This window comes from Cyprinodon variegatus, unplaced genomic scaffold, assembly GCF_000732505.1.
Source record: "Cyprinodon variegatus isolate N-32 unplaced genomic scaffold, C_variegatus-1.0 Scaffold1004, whole genome shotgun sequence".
NCBI classification, from domain to species: domain Eukaryota; kingdom Metazoa; phylum Chordata; class Actinopteri; order Cyprinodontiformes; family Cyprinodontidae; genus Cyprinodon; species Cyprinodon variegatus.
Genome location: NW_015151457.1, coordinates 94,891 through 113,308, shown reverse-complemented (window position 1 = coordinate 113,308; position 18,418 = coordinate 94,891). Strand labels below are relative to the sequence as shown.

Sequence of the window (18,418 nt, the reverse complement as noted above, 5' to 3'; positions counted from 1 at the left end):
AAATTTGTTTAAATTTAAACATTTGTTTTTATTATTATATATTTTTTGTTTTGTAATGGAAACCTTTTGTTTCAGTAGAGAATGTTTTACGAAAAAAAGAAAAGAAAAACCGGATATGTCGTTTCACAGCAGTGACGCACTTCCTCTAAGTGTCGGCTCCGGGGAAAACAACATCAGAAAACCCCCAGCCTGAAGAAAAAACACCAACAAACACCGTGTCTTTACCTATTTAAACCAGCGTTACCGTAATATCTGGAGCAAGTATCATACTAAGTACAAAATGGTAAGAAAGACGATCGTTTAAATGTTGTTAATCCGTTGTTGGCAAACTATCCAACGCTTTAGCTAGCTTTTAGCTCTGGTCCGCATGTGCTAATCAGGACAGACTGCTCTCATCGAGGCCCTTTTTTGTTCAAATCCACATTATGTTCTGCTGTTAAATGTCTACATTTATTACATTCTCTGCTTTAAATTTTTAACAGACAATTGGTTTCGTAGTTTTGGCTTAGTTACTTTAAAAGTGTGACTATGTTACTAGCTTCTCGTGTTCTTAGGGCCACAGTTTGACATAGCATGATCCGTTACCGACTGTAACTAAACTACCAGTGTTTGGTTTTGAAGATAAAAAAAAGTATTGTAAAACAAGGGCTAATTGATTGTTTCAAATCGCTTGATGTTGTGCAAACCAGAAATAATTTGTGATTTTCATATTAAAAAAATAACTAACTAATGAGATGATCTTACAATCTATGTATTTCCAATGTGTAATCATCTTGCGCTCTGAGCAAGTCACATTGCTTTATTGTAAAAAAAAAAATCAGTTTTTAAAGATATCTGTTTATGGCCCATCAATTATTAAAAAGTTAATGCATGTTGACTCACAACTAGACTGATAGAAGGCTTTTTTTATCTACAACTAAAGGAATTAGTTTACTTAAGATAATTTGCATGAACCCAAGAAAGCACAACAACCCAAAATCAATCCCATGCATTTGCCACTTGATTGTGTAGTAACTGTCTTCATAATAAACAAAAATTATGCTGATTTTTTTTAAACTTATCCAACCGCCTGACACTGTTTTACTTTATGTTGTGTCTACAAAGGGTTAATGAATTATTTGTGGTGTTGTATTTTTTTTTTTTTTTACCCAACAATCTTTCCTTTTTTCTGCTATAACATTTTTTTTTGTGGTAGCACATTGAAAGGCTTACCACAGTTGAAACCTCTGGCACTCAGATACCAGTAATAAAAAAAAAAGTTCTATTTATAACAGACAAGAAAAAGAATGGGATATTTTCATTAAAATGGTACAGAGCTCTTGGCAATAATTGTTTAAAGAGGCCATTAGTGTTTTTTTTTTGTTTTGTTTTTTTTTTACATATTAAGCCTTGAAATTAATTAGTAAATGGTTCGCTTCAGTCCTGATTCAAATTTAGATTAATTATCCAACTCTGCACTTTGTTCTTCAGCCTCAGAACGAGCACATTGAGTTACATCGCAAGCGGCATGGCTACCGCTTGGACCACCATGAAAGGAAACGGAAGAAGGAGAGCAGAGAGGCCCACGAACGGTCCCACAAAGCCAAGAAGATGATCGGCTTGAAGGCCAAGCTTTACCACAAACAGAGACATGCAGAGAAGATCCAGATGAAAAAGACGTGAGAAAAGTTGCTTTTTTGTTGCCGTTTATTTTTTTTGTTTCTTGTTTCGAAAATCATTTTTGGCCTTTGTTGTTTTTAGCATCAAAATGCATGAGCAGAGGAAGACCAAGCAGAAGGCTGATGATAAGACCCCTGAAGGAGCAGTACCAGCCTACCTGTTGGACAGAGAAGGACAGTCTCGTGCTAAGGTCCTCTCCAACATGATCAAACAGAAAAGGAAAGAAAAGGCTGTAAGTGACCTTTAAAAATTGGTTAGATTGGATTTGTTGTAGGGTTATTACACTTGTATGTGCTAAACTGACATAATGTTTATAGGGCAAGTGGGAGGTGCCTCTGCCAAAGGTTCGCGCCCAAGGAGAAACAGAAGTGCTTAAAGTCATCCGGACTGGAAAGAGACAAAAGAAAGCCTGGAAGAGGATGGTCACTAAAGTTTGCTTTGTCGGTGACGGTTTCACAAGAAAACCTCCAAAGTACGAGCGTTTCATCAGACCCATGGTAAGCCCACAGTGCAGTGTGAATAGAAATGTTTTGATTTCATGGTTTGTAATTGGTCACCCATTTCTTTCTGTCTTTGTTTTTAGGGTCTGCGTTTTAAAAAGGCTCACGTCACACATCCAGAACTGAAAGCAACGTTCTGTCTTCCCATCCTGGGCGTTAAGAAGAACCCGTCGTCACCACTCTACACCTCTCTGGGAGTCATCACAAAGGGAACGGTCGTAGAAGTCAATGTCAGCGAGCTGGGCCTGGTTACACAAGGTGGAAAGGTCATCTGGGGTGAGTGCTCCATTTCAGTACCTTCAAGCTTTACTAGCAAAGGACAGCTTGATTGTATGGATTGTCTCTTTATTATGGGGTACATTGCACCTTTAACTGACCACAGGGTTTCTGAAAAAAAGTAGTTTATAACGGAAACCTTCCCCCACTTCTGAATAGATTCTACTAAATGTAGATGATTAAATATATTTATTTTTTTCTTCTTAGGTAAATATGCCCAGGTGACAAATAACCCAGAGAATGATGGCTGTATTAATGCAGTTCTTCTGGTATAAGACTCTTCATTCCTATTAACACCAAGAGGATTGTTGGTGTCACCGATGCGATGAACAGTGAAGCTACATTAGCGGAGCTGTTGGGAAGAAGGCTGGAGCTGTGATTGGCAACATCTACTGCAACAAGAGACACTCTGAAAGGAATAAATGTTTGATAATAAACTTGAGATTAAATAAGATATTCTCCTGACTTTTGTGCCTTTGTGAATTCCATGTAACAATATGATTGCAATATTACCTCGTAATATAAAAATCCCAAGATTTTGATACATAGTTTTTTTATAGTACCGTAGTTTAAATTTCCTTCATATCAGCTTTATCTGTACTTTAGCTTTTAAAGATGGGTTAGAAAAAGCTTTTTTTTTTTTTTTTTTTTTTAAAGCCACTTAAGAGTTGATATTAGCAGAGTTAGGTGGTGTAGCTCAGAAATAAAATATTCTGTTTTTATTGTGCAATATCCTGTAAATCTCACATTTTTTCTTTCCTTTTGGATTTAAATTGGAAATTATGGAAATCCCCTTTGAGAAAATAGCTTTTACTTCAATTCTACCTTCTCAGTGTTGCCCTGAATTCAGAGTTCAACTAAAAGCAACATGTGCAACATGCATGCCAATATTTGCAGCTAGTGGTATTGCACAGTAATAGTTTGTTTTAAACCGACCTAAAATCTGCATTGGATTAGCCTAGATTAAAAGCCTTAACATCAGGGATGCCAAAGTGTTGATGTTCTTTTGCTTCGGCTTCTTATCAAACTGAACAGGAATCTTGGGTCAGGTTTAAAACTCAAAAAGGTTTTTTGACCATTAAAACCTCTCAATTACTTTTTTTCTTTTCATTCTAGTTTTCCCAAGAAAATGATTTGGACTAAATTGTCAAAAAGTATTTTTTTGCTTTTGTAAATTTAGATCCACATTTGCAGGTAATATATAAAATTTAGTTTGCATCAAAATGTTAAAAAATCAACCTTACTTTTTTTTTTCAAACAAAAGTCAAATTGCAAAACATTAACCTGGTTCATGGAATATTTTCACCATCAGTTTGTACTTCATCCATATATACAAATATTCATTCACATTCTTAGTGAATCCTCAACCTAAAGTAATACAGTAAATGAGAGACTAGAGACTCATTGTTGCCCAATTTTGGTAGTTATTGTTTTTGACTCTGGTTTTTGTTTTTGTTCCTTGCTCTCCTCCTTCCTGGGCCCCCATCCACCCACCCTTGGTGGTTGTTTTGTGTTTTTTGCACTCAGACTGTTTGAATTCTGGAGTTCAAATGTTCCTCGTGCATGTTTGGGTTCTCTCCAGGTACTCTGGCTTCCTCCCACATTCCAAAAAGATGGCTGTCTGGTTAACTGGCTTTTCTAAATAGTCCTTAGGTGAGAGCACGTGTGTGCATGTATGTCATTTATTTACATTGGGAGAAACTAGTTTGCATTTCTTTTGTGTGTCCCTATTAATAATGGGATGTGTTTTAATGTATAATAGGTATTTAGTCAAATAAATGACAGTGTCAAACGCTCACCGTTAACTAAATAAAATAGACTCTGATAGCACGTTTGCCAGGCGCAATGTAGTTTTTTAGTTGTAGTGTTCAAGTGGAGTTGCCATATCATGACGTCATCTGCAGGCGCAGGGCCCCGAGTAGATCTGATCACTTGATCTGGTACCTGCACGGGCCGTGGTGTCCTCCTGTTTGTCCCGCTGCATGTTAAAGTCATGTTAGCACCATGAACCCTCAGGACCACAGCGCACTTCTTAAAAGAATTACAGGTCTGATGTGATCACTCCAGAACAAAAAAAAATATATTTACTTCAGAAAAATTTAGATAAAAAAAGAAAACAACCAAACAAAGTCCCAATGTGCTGCAAAATAAATGTACAGCGACTTTATTTCCATTCAGCTTTCCCCAATTAAAAACAGTAAAACACAAAAGCTTTTAAAATATCTGAGTTTGTAGGAACATTCTCACCAAAAAAAAGGTGTAATATTCTTTATGTCACATAAAATACAATTTGAGAAACAGATTTAATAAGTACAGTGGCAGCTCTGAAGATGAAGTTTCTCATTTTATTCCCCAGTCAACAACCCAGGCATACGGTTGGATGTGTTGGTGGGCGTGGATCCCTTTTTCTGCTCTGCATCTAACATCTCAGCTCTGCTCAGATACCTTTGTATTCATGTGGACAAAAGCTGGGAGACAGTGGCTCTGCTGGTATCCCACGCCTTATGGAAGAGAGGGGACAAAAGAAAAACAAGATATACACAATGTTTCTTGACATATTTTGGTAATATCTGGACAGGATTACTTACTCGACCAAACGACAGCGGTGAACAGAAAGTCTGCTGTAGGCATCGCCGATGTCTGTGACCTCTTTAGCGCTCCAGAGCCGCTCTGCTACAGCACTGGCTCGAGGCCTAAAAATAATAACACTGTATAATGAAACTTCAACATATAAAATACACAGTTAAGGGTCATTAGAAAAGGAATCGGCCTCTTTTGAAATAATCCACATTGTGCAAATTTACAAACAAACTATGTATTTTAAATAGTTCAGACACATAAATAATGATATGGATGATTAGCTGAAATGGGAAAGAGAAATTTACCATTTCCAGCAACTCTTACATTTAAGGCCAGCGTTTCTCACACCACTAGTTTACCATTAGACTCACTGCCAAATTTCAGTGAACCTGCACTGATGTAGACTCGCTATATAAGGGCTGAATAAGGCCTGGGCGATACACTGGATTTTTACGGGGTTTTTTAGGGTGTCTGATATTCCCAGCTTCGTGTGTGTAATCACATGACTCCACCCATCCAGTCAGAAGTGTAAAAGAATGGTGGATGAACCCAGTGAAGAAGCGTGCATAGCTGTAGCTGAGCGCACAGAGAAGAAGTCGAGAACACGTTGTCAGATTTGAGTGCGCAGCACACCGGTATTGAGTGAGGGTGTGCAAGTTTAAACAATGCACATCTTTCTCACTGTGTGCTCAGTTCTGTGGTTCTAATATTACGCCATAGATTTTGAGCAAAAGAACACAAACTGCAAAGTTTGTCAGAAAATTGTCGTGGATACCCAAAGTAACACATCCAACCTCCAACACCTACAGCACAGCAATCTGTGGAGTTCAAAGATGTGCAAAAGGCTCCATTACCTTTGCGCAAAAATGTTTGCAGGAGAGGAAACATTTTTCTCCTGTTCAATGAGACGTGTTGAATATAAAAGAAATATTTTTATAATTCCAAAAAAAAAAACTAAAAAAAACCCCTGCCAAACTGAATTGCTGAACATACACAAAAAATATATATATATATATATTGTCAAAGTTCACCTGTAAAAATTTCTCGTATATTCTGACTGAGGGTCATGATTACATGACCCTCCTTTTTGTGTAACACCCATACTTGTGGGATGAGGTTTCAGCAAATAATAATATTTAGAGTTGTAAATTCAATATATATAAAAAAATTCTCATTCAAAGAGAATATATTTCCTGCATATAGTCCAGCCAAGTGCATTTACAAAAATAACATTCCGTTATATTTACTTTCAGAGCATCCATTTCCTTTAGGTTAGAAATTCTACACTCTTTCTTAAGGGTTAAACTCACCAAATAGTATTACATTAAAGTTTGGGGTCAACACAGGACAATATATGAAAATAACATATATTAAGTCAAAAATGTGCATATTTTACCAGAGTCTTGGTGTCAAATTTGTAGCATCCACGTACTCTCCCCAGAGACAGGCCTCTCCACCAATCACCAGCTTCTTTTGTTCTTCAGTTCCTGTTTATTTGTTTTTTTTAATTAGAAAATAACATTTTAATTCTGAAGCATAATAACACATACACTGCCCTTTTTTATTCAACAGGTCTTACACAGTCTTGCACAGTAGTGACAACATGATGGGTTTAGGTCAGGATTTGATTGAAAATGAAATAAGCCTGTATAAAATCTAATAATTTTACTCACCTTTCAAATATTAATTTAAAGTGTTTATTTTATGAAATAGACTGTTTCTCAGAAAACCAGTATTGCTTCTATTGGCTAATTTAAAATAAGATATGACATAAAATTATTCTAACGGTCCGTCGAACTGAAGCTATTTATCGTTGATGGACAGGCATTATCTAGCGCTTATAGGACAGCCAATAGCGGCCTTTCTTGCTGGGGAGTTGACAACACTGGTGAAGGGATGAGAGGAGCGGAGAAGAGAAGCTATTGAAGACAAATTCTAAATTTTGATTAAAAAAAAGTGTTTAAATGTATGAAAAAAAATTATAATTAAATTAAAATGGGTCTTAGAGTTCACAAAGTTGTTGTTTTCCGCACATCCCATACTACTGAGTTCTTTATATATTATAGCATTTTGAAAGTACTGCATTGCAGCCATGCAAAATTCTGCAGGCAACACTTAGGACAGCTCAGTGAAAGCACTAGGGGGGTATTTCATAATTGGGATATTTAAAACATATACAGTAGTTTCGACTAGTCCAAATTAACTGAAATATCTTGATTATAATTCCTGATGTGTGACAATTAGAAAAAACAACTCAGATGACGTCATTTGAGATATCTCAAAGTGCATTTTGACTTTGCATTTCTTTCTAGGCATAATTTAAAAATATAAAAAAAAAATCATTAAAGGCAGTTTAAAATTTAGTATATAATGTTTATCTATTCTATTGAAATTTCTGTATCTGTGTCTTCTCAATTCAGAGGGCTCCATGCCTGTCTTTCCTAAATCGGCCCATGCTTCGATTCTCTCCTCCGGGTTTCCTCTGTTGTGCAGAGAATTACTTCCCCTGTCATGGGAGCGCGCACCGCCCTAAACTCACGGCCATTGATGAGAAAACAGATTGAAATAGGAACGAAAAGGGAAATTTTAAACACGTTCTTAATGTTTTCATATTTCTTATACATGGATGACTTAAAATTGATAGTTTTAGTGGACAGATAAATTGGAATTAATAGGATTTTACTTGTAGGGTGACAAGTTTCAGTCAATGCTACAGTCAGTGTGTGATGAATAAATTCTCTCCTCAGTGGATGCCAATTCTCAATTTTGCTATCAACACCATTCTAGATAATTTCTGACATTTTATTTGTTAAACTTAGAACCTGCAGAAGATTCCCTCCCCTCCTTATTTTCACATTCCCTCANTTCTGTATCTGTGTCTTCTCAATTCAGAGGGCTCCATGCCTGTCTTTCCTAAATCGGCCCATGCTTCGATTCTCTCCTCCGGGTTTCGTCTGTTGTGCAGAGAATTACTTCCCCTGTCGTGGGAGCACGCACCGCCCTAAACTCACGGCCATTGATGAGAAAACAGATTGAAATAGGAATGAAAAGGGAAATTTTAAACACGTTCTTAATCTTTTCATATTTTTTTATACATGGATGACTTAAAATTGATAGTTTTGGTGGACAGATAAATTGGAATTAATAGGATTTTACTTGTATGGAGTCAAGTTTCAGCCGAAACTGTGCTAGAGTCAGTGTGCGATGAATAAATACTCTGCTCAGTGGATGCCAATTCTCAATTTTTCTATCAACACCATTCTAGATAATTTCTGACATTTTATTTGTTAAACTTAGAACCTGCAGAAGATTCCCTCCCCTCCTTATTTTCACATTCCCTCAAATCGTGGTGTCTTTGCCGCTCGGCTGTTCAGAATAGCGCAGGCTTTACACTACTTGTAAGCGCACAGCCTGGCAAATGTTGAAAGGGCAATATTACCATTACTGTTAATATATAATAGAAATGTACACATTCAGTGATAAAATGTCGCAGGGGATGGTCATTTAAGAAGGGGGATGCCATCCCCCCTTAACTTGAGTACTATGTACACCCCATAGGAGCTGTGCTCTAATTGACTTTTCTCAGCTCTTTATCTCAGAAAGACTGTAGCTCATCCATGAGTCTCTCTGTTTACAGGCCTGATCTATGAAACTTTACCCTCAGGGTCAGTTTGAAGGCAGCAGACAAAGCAACTTTTTATGAACTGCAAAAACCTTTAGACTTTGCAGCAATTAAACTTACTGTTTATCTCACGGCTTTTGAAACATCGGATTTAGCGTGGTTAGAAACCCACTACAACAGGTTATCAGACTATAACTTCCTGCCGAAGCAAGCTGTGCTCCAATGCAAGCTCAAACTGTAATTAAGTCAGGATTAAGTTCAGTTTTATTATCATCCCTCTGTTCTTTAGCATTTCCTTATATAGAAGGGGCCCTACTTCTCACATGTTATGTGCTCTTAGCGAAGCCTGTTAATGAAAGGCATCACCAGGTGAGAATGGCAGCCTTCAAGCAATGAGGAAAAATCAATATATTATGGAAAAACAAACCCTTAAAATCTTGTGGGTCGGCTCTGTAATGGCCCTGCCAATCCTGGCCATAGGCGATACGGTTCAGGTACCAGGGCGAGGACAGCAGGGTCTGATACCCTGCCGATGTAATATTTGCCATCTCAAGTTGGTATTTCTCCTGGTTTCCTTTCCAAACGTGGATTATAGTGTCTGGTTTCAGCTACAGAGCACACACAGGGGAGGAAGACAGATGGAAATATGTGATCAAAATGAGTTTTGATTTTCCATCTGCTCATGATCCCTGTAAAGCTTGGGTCTGCAACCTGAGTCTCCACAGCCACAGATGGCTTTTTTTTAACTTCTAAAATGGCTCTTAAAAATCATATAAGGAAACAACAAATGTAGTATACTAACAATTACCAGTCTTTTTTGGGTTTATCCACATAATTTTCACAAAAAAATTAAATAAAGAATTGTCTTTTTAAATGTAGTTTTTTTTTAGTCATTAGGGTTGAAAATTATCTGGTCTTTTTACATCATCAAATATCCTATGAAAAAAAAAATTCTTGCCTTATCTATTTTTCAATGCTAAAATACAAATAAACTATTCATTTTAAATGCACAGGTATCAATAAAAAAATAAAAGAAATAAAAGGATATAAATTATTTGTGACTCTTGACAACTTTTTCTCAGCTGAACTCAGGACAAAATGGCTCTTTGGATTCTAAAGGTTGCAGACTCCTGCTCTGAAGTGTCTGAAACCCAAAGGTTCAGAACGCCTTTTATATTTCTGACAATAGCAAATATCAGGTATTCCCTGCTAGATGAATAGAATTTTAGTTGAAAAGTCTATTGAGCATGCCTGACCCATGTATGGAGGCCTTAGTCATCGATGCGGACGACCTGGGTTCAAATCTGGCCTGTGGTCCCTTCCCTTTCCTTTCTAGTGTCGCAAAAACTCAAAAAGTCTTATTAAAGAAAAAAGTTTCAAACTAAATAACATGCGAAACCACCAACCACACTGCCCCATGTTCACACAGCATCAATCTGACTCTTGTTGTCACAACTGTGCAGTTTCTTTAAATGTAAGCCTGCTGAACAAAATCAGGTCCAAATTTGTATTGTTTTTGTCCCCTTAACCATGATATGATTCAAGAAAAGAAAAAGATTAATCACCATTTTTAATCACCATTATCATCAAATAAAACTGACCGTTAAAGCTGAGCGGCTCAACCTTGTAGTACTTCTGCCAGTCCTGGCCAGTGCTAATATAATCTAAGTACCATGGGGCGGAGAGGATGGTGGTGTATCCTGCTGCCGTCACATTGCTCATCTCTGAGTTAGTCCCACTGCCGATCCACACGTGCACTACTGTGTCGGGCTTCAGCTGCAATAGTTACAAGCCAAACGTAGCTCTTACAAAGTGGAATTAAAGACAGAAATCAACTGGAGGCACAAACCTGCAGGTAAATCTGTAAATATTTTCCCATCAAATTATTTTTAGTTCCAATTTAGAAACATTTATTCAGTTTCTTATCTGCATTTGTATTTGGACATTATTCCAAACCCTCTGCTTTTTCCTTAAATAGGACAAAAATATATACCTAAGGGCAATCTAGCCATACGAACTGACCCAGCTGTCAATAAACTGTATCAAAAAGCTGGAGTACCTAAAGAGCATATCCTTATGCAGGGGGAGAACATGGAAAATCAATTCAGAAATATTCCAGAACGTCACTGCATAGTTTGGATTTTTTCATTATGTGACACAATATTTTGATCCACTTCCATCCGAAAATGTGATTAAGACTGATAGGCACTACATGGGATTGGGTGGGACTTTAAACTATGGTGGCCAAGAGGTCCAAACACAAATAAATGCGCTGCAAGCAGAAAGCAAAGCAAAGGAAGAAACTAAGGAAGAAACTAAGGAAGAAACATGCTGCATTCACAGAATATGGACAGAATTTAAACTACTTTGCAAATCTAGAAATGTGCTGCAAACAGAAAAGATGCCACCAAACAAGCAGAGAATAATAACTGAGAAGCACCACTAATCATTGGGTTTGCAGTACATTGTGTCTGAAGGGCGTTTAGGTATTTGGCAGCGCGTTTGCACCTCTTTACCACCACTAAACAAAACAGGGGGGAAAAAAACGACACGTCTAATGATGCGTTCACACAGGAGGCAATGAAGGCACCACAAGCCTCACAGTTAGTTCAGGAGCTTCAGCTGCGTGTTGCGAAAACCCAACAGACGTGTGAAGAAAAAAATAAAAATAACAAAAAAGGAAATAGATTGAATGGTTCTTGAATTGCCTATTTAGTTCTGCTTTGTGTATTTTAAATGGTCATTTGTAAAAATGAAAAATAAATAAAAAAGATCACATGTGCTGCTGTTGTTTCAGAGATATTAAAGATTATTTTTTAGGTCAGACAGGGGTAAACTATCCCCCATTAAACTCCAAATTGAATCCAAATAACCTAGTCTACTTTTTTATGCCACATTTCTGCAGGTAAAATCATCGTTTGTGCTGATTTGGTTTTTAATTTTTAATTACTGCCAATGACGTTACCATCCCAGCAGATGTTAATGCTGCACTTGTTCCTGATATAAAGTTATAGCATAACATCAAGTCATGTTGGGCATATTTACCCTATTTAGGGGCTGGAATGATTGTTAAATATTTATTAAATCACCAGCCTCCCAGATGCTCTGCTGCAGACCTAGCGTTACCCCTGGCAACCCATGTCATTTCCTGTAAAGGTCCTGCTTTCGGCAGACTGGATTCTGTGCTGGAGGTGATAAACAGTCCTTCTGGCACCAAATCATGATGGCTTTTTTAAAAACCACCTGAATACCTCTTCAGAGCATTCCTTATTTCTATCTTTTTTAACATCTGTATTCCATTTTAAGTGAAAAAAGCTTCACCTACAACCAGTCCCTGATTGGCTGCCTTGTCGCGATTTAATAGAAAAGTTCAAGTCGTTTCATCGCCCTTCCCGGTGCTGTTTATGCAGGAATTTTATGTGAATCCACGCACTCACCGTTGGTACCGCCTCCGGTGTGAACGCACCATTAAAGTGTTTCAAAAACCTTTTTTTTTAAATCATAATGTTTATTATCAATTGATAAAAGCCAATTTTACAGTAGTTTTCCAACAAACTCTACATAAAAGTAAAGAAATAAAGGAGTATACCTTAACACCATTGTCAAACACTTCCTGCCAGATGATGTAGCCTTTATTGGTGGTAGTGACAATATCCAGAAGTCTATCAGTTTAAGAAAAATAAATGAATTAGATCATTTTCAAAAGAAAGATTACAAATCAAATGAGACGCATACCTTTGGATATAGAAGGACTCCAGTTTGCTGTAGTCCTTTCCAAAGCCCTGCTGCTCCATGAACTTCTGGATGTCTGGGTTGGACTTCCTATATAGACCAAAAAAAAAAAATAAGGTCACTAACGTCCGTCTGGCCTTTAGGATGGATCAGAAAGTATCAGACGCCTCACCAGCATGTGAAGTCCACCTCGTCACCTCCGAGGTGAATGTAGCTGTCTGGAAACACGCTGCTGACCTCTTTAAAGAACTTCCTCATGAAGTCATAGGTCGTGTTTAGGATGGGGTTGACTGGTCCGAAGGTGCCGGAAGGCTTGGAGCCAGAGTAACAAGGCGTGAGCAGGTTAGGTTGGCCTGAGAAGCAAGCGCATGGAAGTGAACCACAGAAGAGCCGAGAAGCTGAATCTAGACAGGATGTCAGAGAACCCACCTTTTCCCCAAGACTGTGTGTGTCCTGGGGTGTCAAACTCAGAGACGACCCGAATGCCTCTGAGGCGAGCAAACTCAATCACCATTTTCACATCTGCAGGTGTGTACACATGGGTGTATGGGTGGTAAGCGCCCTGTGAAGATGATGATGAGGACATTTATGTGAGAAACACAGTAAAATGAGAAAACATTTGAGTTTGAGTCTTTCTGTGACCTTTCGGCTCAGCTCTGGGAACGTCTTGCTCAGGTAAGGAAAAGACGGATCGTCGACGATGTGCCAGTGGAAGACGTTGAATTTATTCATTGCCATGGTTTCCTGAGTGTTGGGGTGAAAGTGATAAAAATAAAATAAAAGTTCACTAAAATACTTTCAAATAAGATAAATGAAATAATATTTATATACCAGATTAGCCAGGATGACTTTAATTGGAAGGAAATGTCGTGAAGTGTCCAGCAAGACGCCCCGATGAGCAAATCTTGGAAAGTCACTGATTGTCGTATAATTGATGCTTTTCTGAAACAAAAGGAGCAAAAAAGGTTTAAAAAAAGAAAAAAAAAGGCTTCATAAACACTTTCAAATTCAAAGGTACAAATTCTCACTTACAGCTCCATACTCGTCCTCATAGACCAACTGGCTGAATGTTTCCAGACCTCAAAAAGAAAAAGCTGAATATTATTTACATCTTACCAAGAAAGTTCAACGCCACCTAGAAAACCATAGATGTTTGGCTGATATTACATCAAATAACATTCTGGAACAAAGTGGTACATTTGCACTCTAATGACGCATTCACACAGCACGAGAAACAGGCGGTGATTTCCACGAGCCCCGCGGGTAGTTCAGCGCTCTGCATTTCAGATACACAGTGTTTACACCTTGGACCGCATCATCAAATAGGACACGCCACCAACGTGAAAAAAGTCAGCAAATAGCCCTAATGGTTATTGCTTCTTTAGTGCAGGTTTGTGCATTTTAAATGCTAATTTATGAAGATGAAAACATAAATGCTGTTGTTTATGAGACATTTATTATTATTTTTTAAGTCACCCAGAGGTCAACTATCCTGCCATTAAGCTCCAAATTGAATCAAAATTATCTAGTGCTACTTCATTTCTGCAGGTAAAACTATTGTTTGAGCTAATTTGGTTTTTAATATAGAATTATTCTTAAATATGACAGATGACGTCACCATCCCAGCAGACGTTAGTGCTGCGCTCGTTCCTGGTATAAGGTTATTGCGTAACATCACATGTCATTCCTGTGCTGGCAATGAACATAACAGTGGGCATGTTTGCCTAATTTAGTGGCTGGATAATATTTAGTAAATCACCAGTCTCCCAGACCCTGGCAACCGCATGTCATTTCCTGTAAAGGTCCTGCTGTTGGCATTTCACAATAAAAGCACCGGTCAAACTTAACATCACAGACTGCTGCTAAATTGTTCTCAATGAACAACTTTTGAATCACCTTGGGGAGACCATCATTTAAAGCCCCAAAAGTTTTGAAAAAGTCCAATTTGGTTAATCTAGACGCAGCTCTGATTCGGTCGGATTCAGAAGGACTTCCTTGAAAATCTAACCCCTCAGAAAGCAAGGATGCATGGCAGCGAGTAGGGACAGACTGGGCTCTGTGCTGGAGGCGATGAAAAAACATAAGTCTACGACCAGTCCCTGATTTGCTGCCTTGTCGCGATTTTATAGATTTTTGTCCACAATCACCGCTCCTCTCTCTTCATACGGTGCAGCTGTTTGACAACACCTCAGCTCTATCTAGTTGCACAAGTAAGGGGGGAGCAGTGAACGCTCTCACTGCCTGGAGTTCACCTCTGGCTGCTTCACCGCACGGTTTGTATAGGTATTATATGTGAATCCACCGCAATCTGCGTTGTCGCCGCCTTCAGTGTGAATGCACCATTAAGCTTCCCTAAATTCTCAAGAGGTAAATTAACCAAAAGGACTGTGGTGTGTTGTTCCAGGGATGCATCTGGAGAACTGCAGGGCAGTGGCCCTAAAAGAGCTGGAATTTAAGACTGATGGTTTAATTTAAACATATTCGTGGTTGTCAGGACTTGTGAAAAGTCTGATCAATGTAATCAGCTAGGGCCTGAGCTAAAGCAAAGAGCGATGCGAGCATCCCAGGCTTTAGAAGCTGAGGTTCAAGTTCAAAGAGTGTGAACACTTTAGCAGGGCAAGTCGCTTTAGAAAAGAATACAAACAGAGAATTTCCAGTCAATTCTGTGCAGTGTGATCCACGCGGTATAGAATGTGAGACCCATTGGTAAATAAAATCCTACCATGCAAGGCTCCCCAGACCTTCGGTGCTTTCAGTACAGCAACTGGCTGATCCACGGACAGCTCATCTGTAAAAACAAACAGTCGTAGCAGAAGTTAGAAGTTCTAGTGTTTACTTCCTATCTGTTCCATGCAACACTTTAACAAGACAAAGCACCTCAAATTTGTTAAACTTTCTTTTTTATTCAAATTATCTGTTGAAGTTAAGCCACTCATTGAAAAATATCCCTGCGGCTTCTGTTTTTTCTTTTGAACAAGTGCATTGTCTAAATGAATCATGTTGGCTGCCGACTCTGGACTTTTCTACACTAAAAGTCACGTTTATTTCCACCATGTGATCATTTTCTGAAATAAATGACCTTTTACATTTTAACAGCCGGTAAATCAAAAGCAAACTTGATACAAAAACAAAAACACAGCCATTAAATAATGTTAGCACCCTTTATCTAAATGCATTAAAGTAGAAGTCAGAAATAAATGTTCTTTTATTCCAGAATTTCAGGTTAAGAAAATTAAAAGTGCACCAATAAAATTAAAGTACAATAAAAAATTATATTACTTTAACTGTTACCGGTGTTCTGATTTATAGCTTATAGGACACAAACATTTTCAAAGCTCTTATGTTAAGCAATCCCCTACTTCCTGTTTTCAGGGGACAAATATGGTGAGAACATTTCATAAAAAATGTGCATACCATCTTAAGTAGATGACTGTTAACCTTATAAATCAGGAAATGGCTACAAGCAATATATAGTCATCTGATCTTTATTATTTAAAATGAAGCGATGATCTATATGCATGCTACTACAACCAATTGTGATGTTTAAAACTCTAGATGGGCTTAAACAATAAGCAGAAACGCCCCTCATATCTACAACCAAGTACGGCAGAGGGTCTGTAGTGCTGTGGGCCTGATTCTCTTCAGTATGCACTTAGAACTTTGATAGATTATTTCTTTAAATGATAAAATGTAAAGGTTAACTGTGAAAGAAGTCATAACTGAGCCTTCCAACAGAATAATGATCCATCACTGATGGCTGAATGACCCTGCTTCTGAGGTTATCTTAGTCCTTAGATAGATCCTATAGAAAACATGAAAAGGACAGGGGCCAGGGATCTGAATAATCAAAGGAGATTGTGCAAAAGGGATGACTGGAATGATCCCTCTCTGTTCTATTGTTTTTGCTATTGGCAAAAAGAGTTTACACAGTTATTAACAGCAAGGCACAGGTCCGTTTCCCCAACATCTTTTTATCCTCACATCTTCACAGGAGACACCAGGAATCATTAAATCTGAAGATTTTGAGTAAGATGACTACGTTTTTATTTTTAATAGAATGTCAAATATAATTTAATTCATGTCGCTTATTCCAACCAACAGACACTTCACCGCATCTAAAAAAAAAACAAGATAAGATCCTAACATCTGAATGCTTTGCTGCAGATAAAGATAACTGCAGATCAATGCATCAGCAGAATAAGATGAAGGGTAATAAAAAAAAATGGAAAGCTTAAATTAAATCCGTCTTCAGTTGTGGTGGGGTTTCAATGCAAAACAGACAACATAACTGGTCACTGTTTACATAAATTGTTTATCATCTTTATGGGACCCAGATCTAGTTCCTACCTGCACCCACAGGAATGAGGAAATAGAAAGACTCACATGATTCATCAGAAGACACAGTTGGATAACTGTCACACTCAGTGTCAGGTGATGTGATCCACACCTGCAGCTCCAGAAGCTCTGTGGGATCTGCTCTCGCGCTTCTATCCACCTTTTTAACACCTTCAAACATGTAATCATAGTACCTGCAGAGAGAGAGGAGCAAGAAGGAAACCGGTCCGTAAAAGCATCACGACGCTGCCTGACAGGGAGACAGAAAAAAGAAAGAATCCCTTCAGACAGACCTCCTGTAAGCCAGCTGTAGGAGGCTGCAGCTCGAACCGGACCGGGACTCTTTGGCATCAGAGATCTGGAAGTTAGAGGGACTGAGCTTGAAGGAAACTTCCGAGATTTGGACTTTCTGCGGCAGAGGCCACAGGGAGCCGAATTTGGAGGGCTGGAAAACAAGCTCGGGCTCCTCGTCGATGCCGCTGTCCTGAAGCCCCCGGCAGGAAGCGAGAGCCAGCAGGACGAACGTTAACTCCAGCAGAGCGCTCATGTTCACAGCAGGACTGTAAAATCACAAGACCTGGCGGACGAGGAGCCCGATAACTGCTTTGTATGAAAACTGGAGGGGGCGGGACTTCCTGTACGGAAGTTTCTTTTTTATTTAAAGGGCAAGCGCGCAGATTCAGAGCTCTTCGTGTTTTAATTGGCTTTTCTGCTCACACACAAAAAAGGCTTTAAATTAACACAGAATAAACAGTTCATGAAGCAATGCACTCCAGCAAAGTTTCCATGGAGAACACAGGCCCACAGAATCATAGGACTTCCACCTTACCCTAACCCTTAACAGTGAGATGAGGTGATTCACTGCACATTTATTTACTTTACATCTTCTAAAGCTTGTTTCCAAAAACCCAAATTTTAATCTCATCTGACCAAATCACACGGTTCAAATTAAAGTCCAACATGAATCATAGCAGGACAGAAAAAAATTGTTCTTCTGACCCTTCCTAAACAATCAGTTGGCATGTCATATGGTAAAGGGCTTGTACACAATGGTGTAACGACACAAGCAACATTATCTGGGTGGGCCCCATATGAAGTACAAATTTTTACCAACTGTCTAATAAATTATACACAGTTATTAAGATAGTAATTAAAAGTACCACTGAATCCTGCCATGTCTTGGGGTATAAATAAGGTCCGGTCAGTTATCCTAGTATCAGGTGGGTTTAAGAGGAATTTTAAGAGTCGTCCTAGTCCAAGATTGCATAGAGGGCCAACCAGGTGTCAGTGACGGGGCCCCTAAGAGGTTTGTTACGCCATTGCTTTTACATATATAGCACTTTTTCAATTCAGGAGACTTCACCAAAGTGTTTTACTCTACATTTAGTCATTCAGCCATTCATGCACACATAGAGACAGATGCAAGGCCCTCTGATAAATGACATGTGGCCACCATCAGTAGGCAATGCAGGTAGGGTGTCTTGCCCAAGGACAAAAGAACCTTGAAATCCGGAGCTTGAACCAACAACCCTCCAGTTTCAGGGCAAACTCCTTCATTTGACGCCACTTTTGCCCAGTAGACACATACACACTCGGTTAAAAGTTTTAGATCAACCTAATTTTATTTTATTTTTTTTCTGTTTAAAACAGGAAGCATTCTCTTAATAATGGTTTATTCTCAATCTGACACAGAGGTTCACATAAATTTGTAGCA

The 18,418-nt window shown here is 38.5% G+C and overlaps 2 protein-coding genes across 3 annotated transcripts; one reads left to right on the top strand and one right to left on the bottom strand.

The window, feature by feature from the left end:
• Positions 1-138: 138 nt before the first annotated feature.
• On the top strand, positions 139-2,900 carry nsa2 (NSA2, ribosome biogenesis homolog). Its single transcript, XM_015399313.1, has 6 exons — positions 139-283; positions 1,471-1,658; positions 1,741-1,891; positions 1,977-2,156; positions 2,243-2,435; positions 2,643-2,900. Exons 1-6 carry the CDS (start codon positions 281-283, stop codon positions 2,708-2,710), a joined length of 783 nt encoding a protein of 260 aa, XP_015254799.1. The 5' UTR covers positions 139-280; the 3' UTR covers positions 2,711-2,900.
• A 1,665-nt stretch (positions 2,901-4,565) lies between these two features.
• hexb (hexosaminidase B (beta polypeptide)) lies at positions 4,566-17,326 on the bottom strand. 2 transcript variants are annotated; one of them, XM_015399344.1, is made up of 14 exons: positions 16,998-17,326; positions 16,753-16,898; positions 15,092-15,157; positions 13,402-13,448; positions 13,201-13,311; positions 13,012-13,113; positions 12,799-12,931; positions 12,542-12,722; positions 12,373-12,459; positions 12,227-12,299; positions 9,065-9,245; positions 6,412-6,502; positions 5,024-5,128; positions 4,566-4,936 (listed from the first exon to the last, which is right to left on the bottom strand). In XM_015399344.1, exons 1-14 carry the CDS (start codon positions 17,249-17,251, stop codon positions 4,873-4,875), a joined length of 1,641 nt encoding a protein of 546 aa, XP_015254830.1. In that variant the 5' UTR covers positions 17,252-17,326; the 3' UTR covers positions 4,566-4,872. The 2 variants fall into 2 exon arrangements, with proteins under 2 accessions (XP_015254830.1, XP_015254831.1); XM_015399345.1 differs by lacking the exon at positions 9,065-9,245 and adding an exon at positions 10,239-10,413 and having other exon boundaries at positions 16,998-17,325.
• Between the last annotated feature and the right edge of the window lie 1,092 nt (positions 17,327-18,418).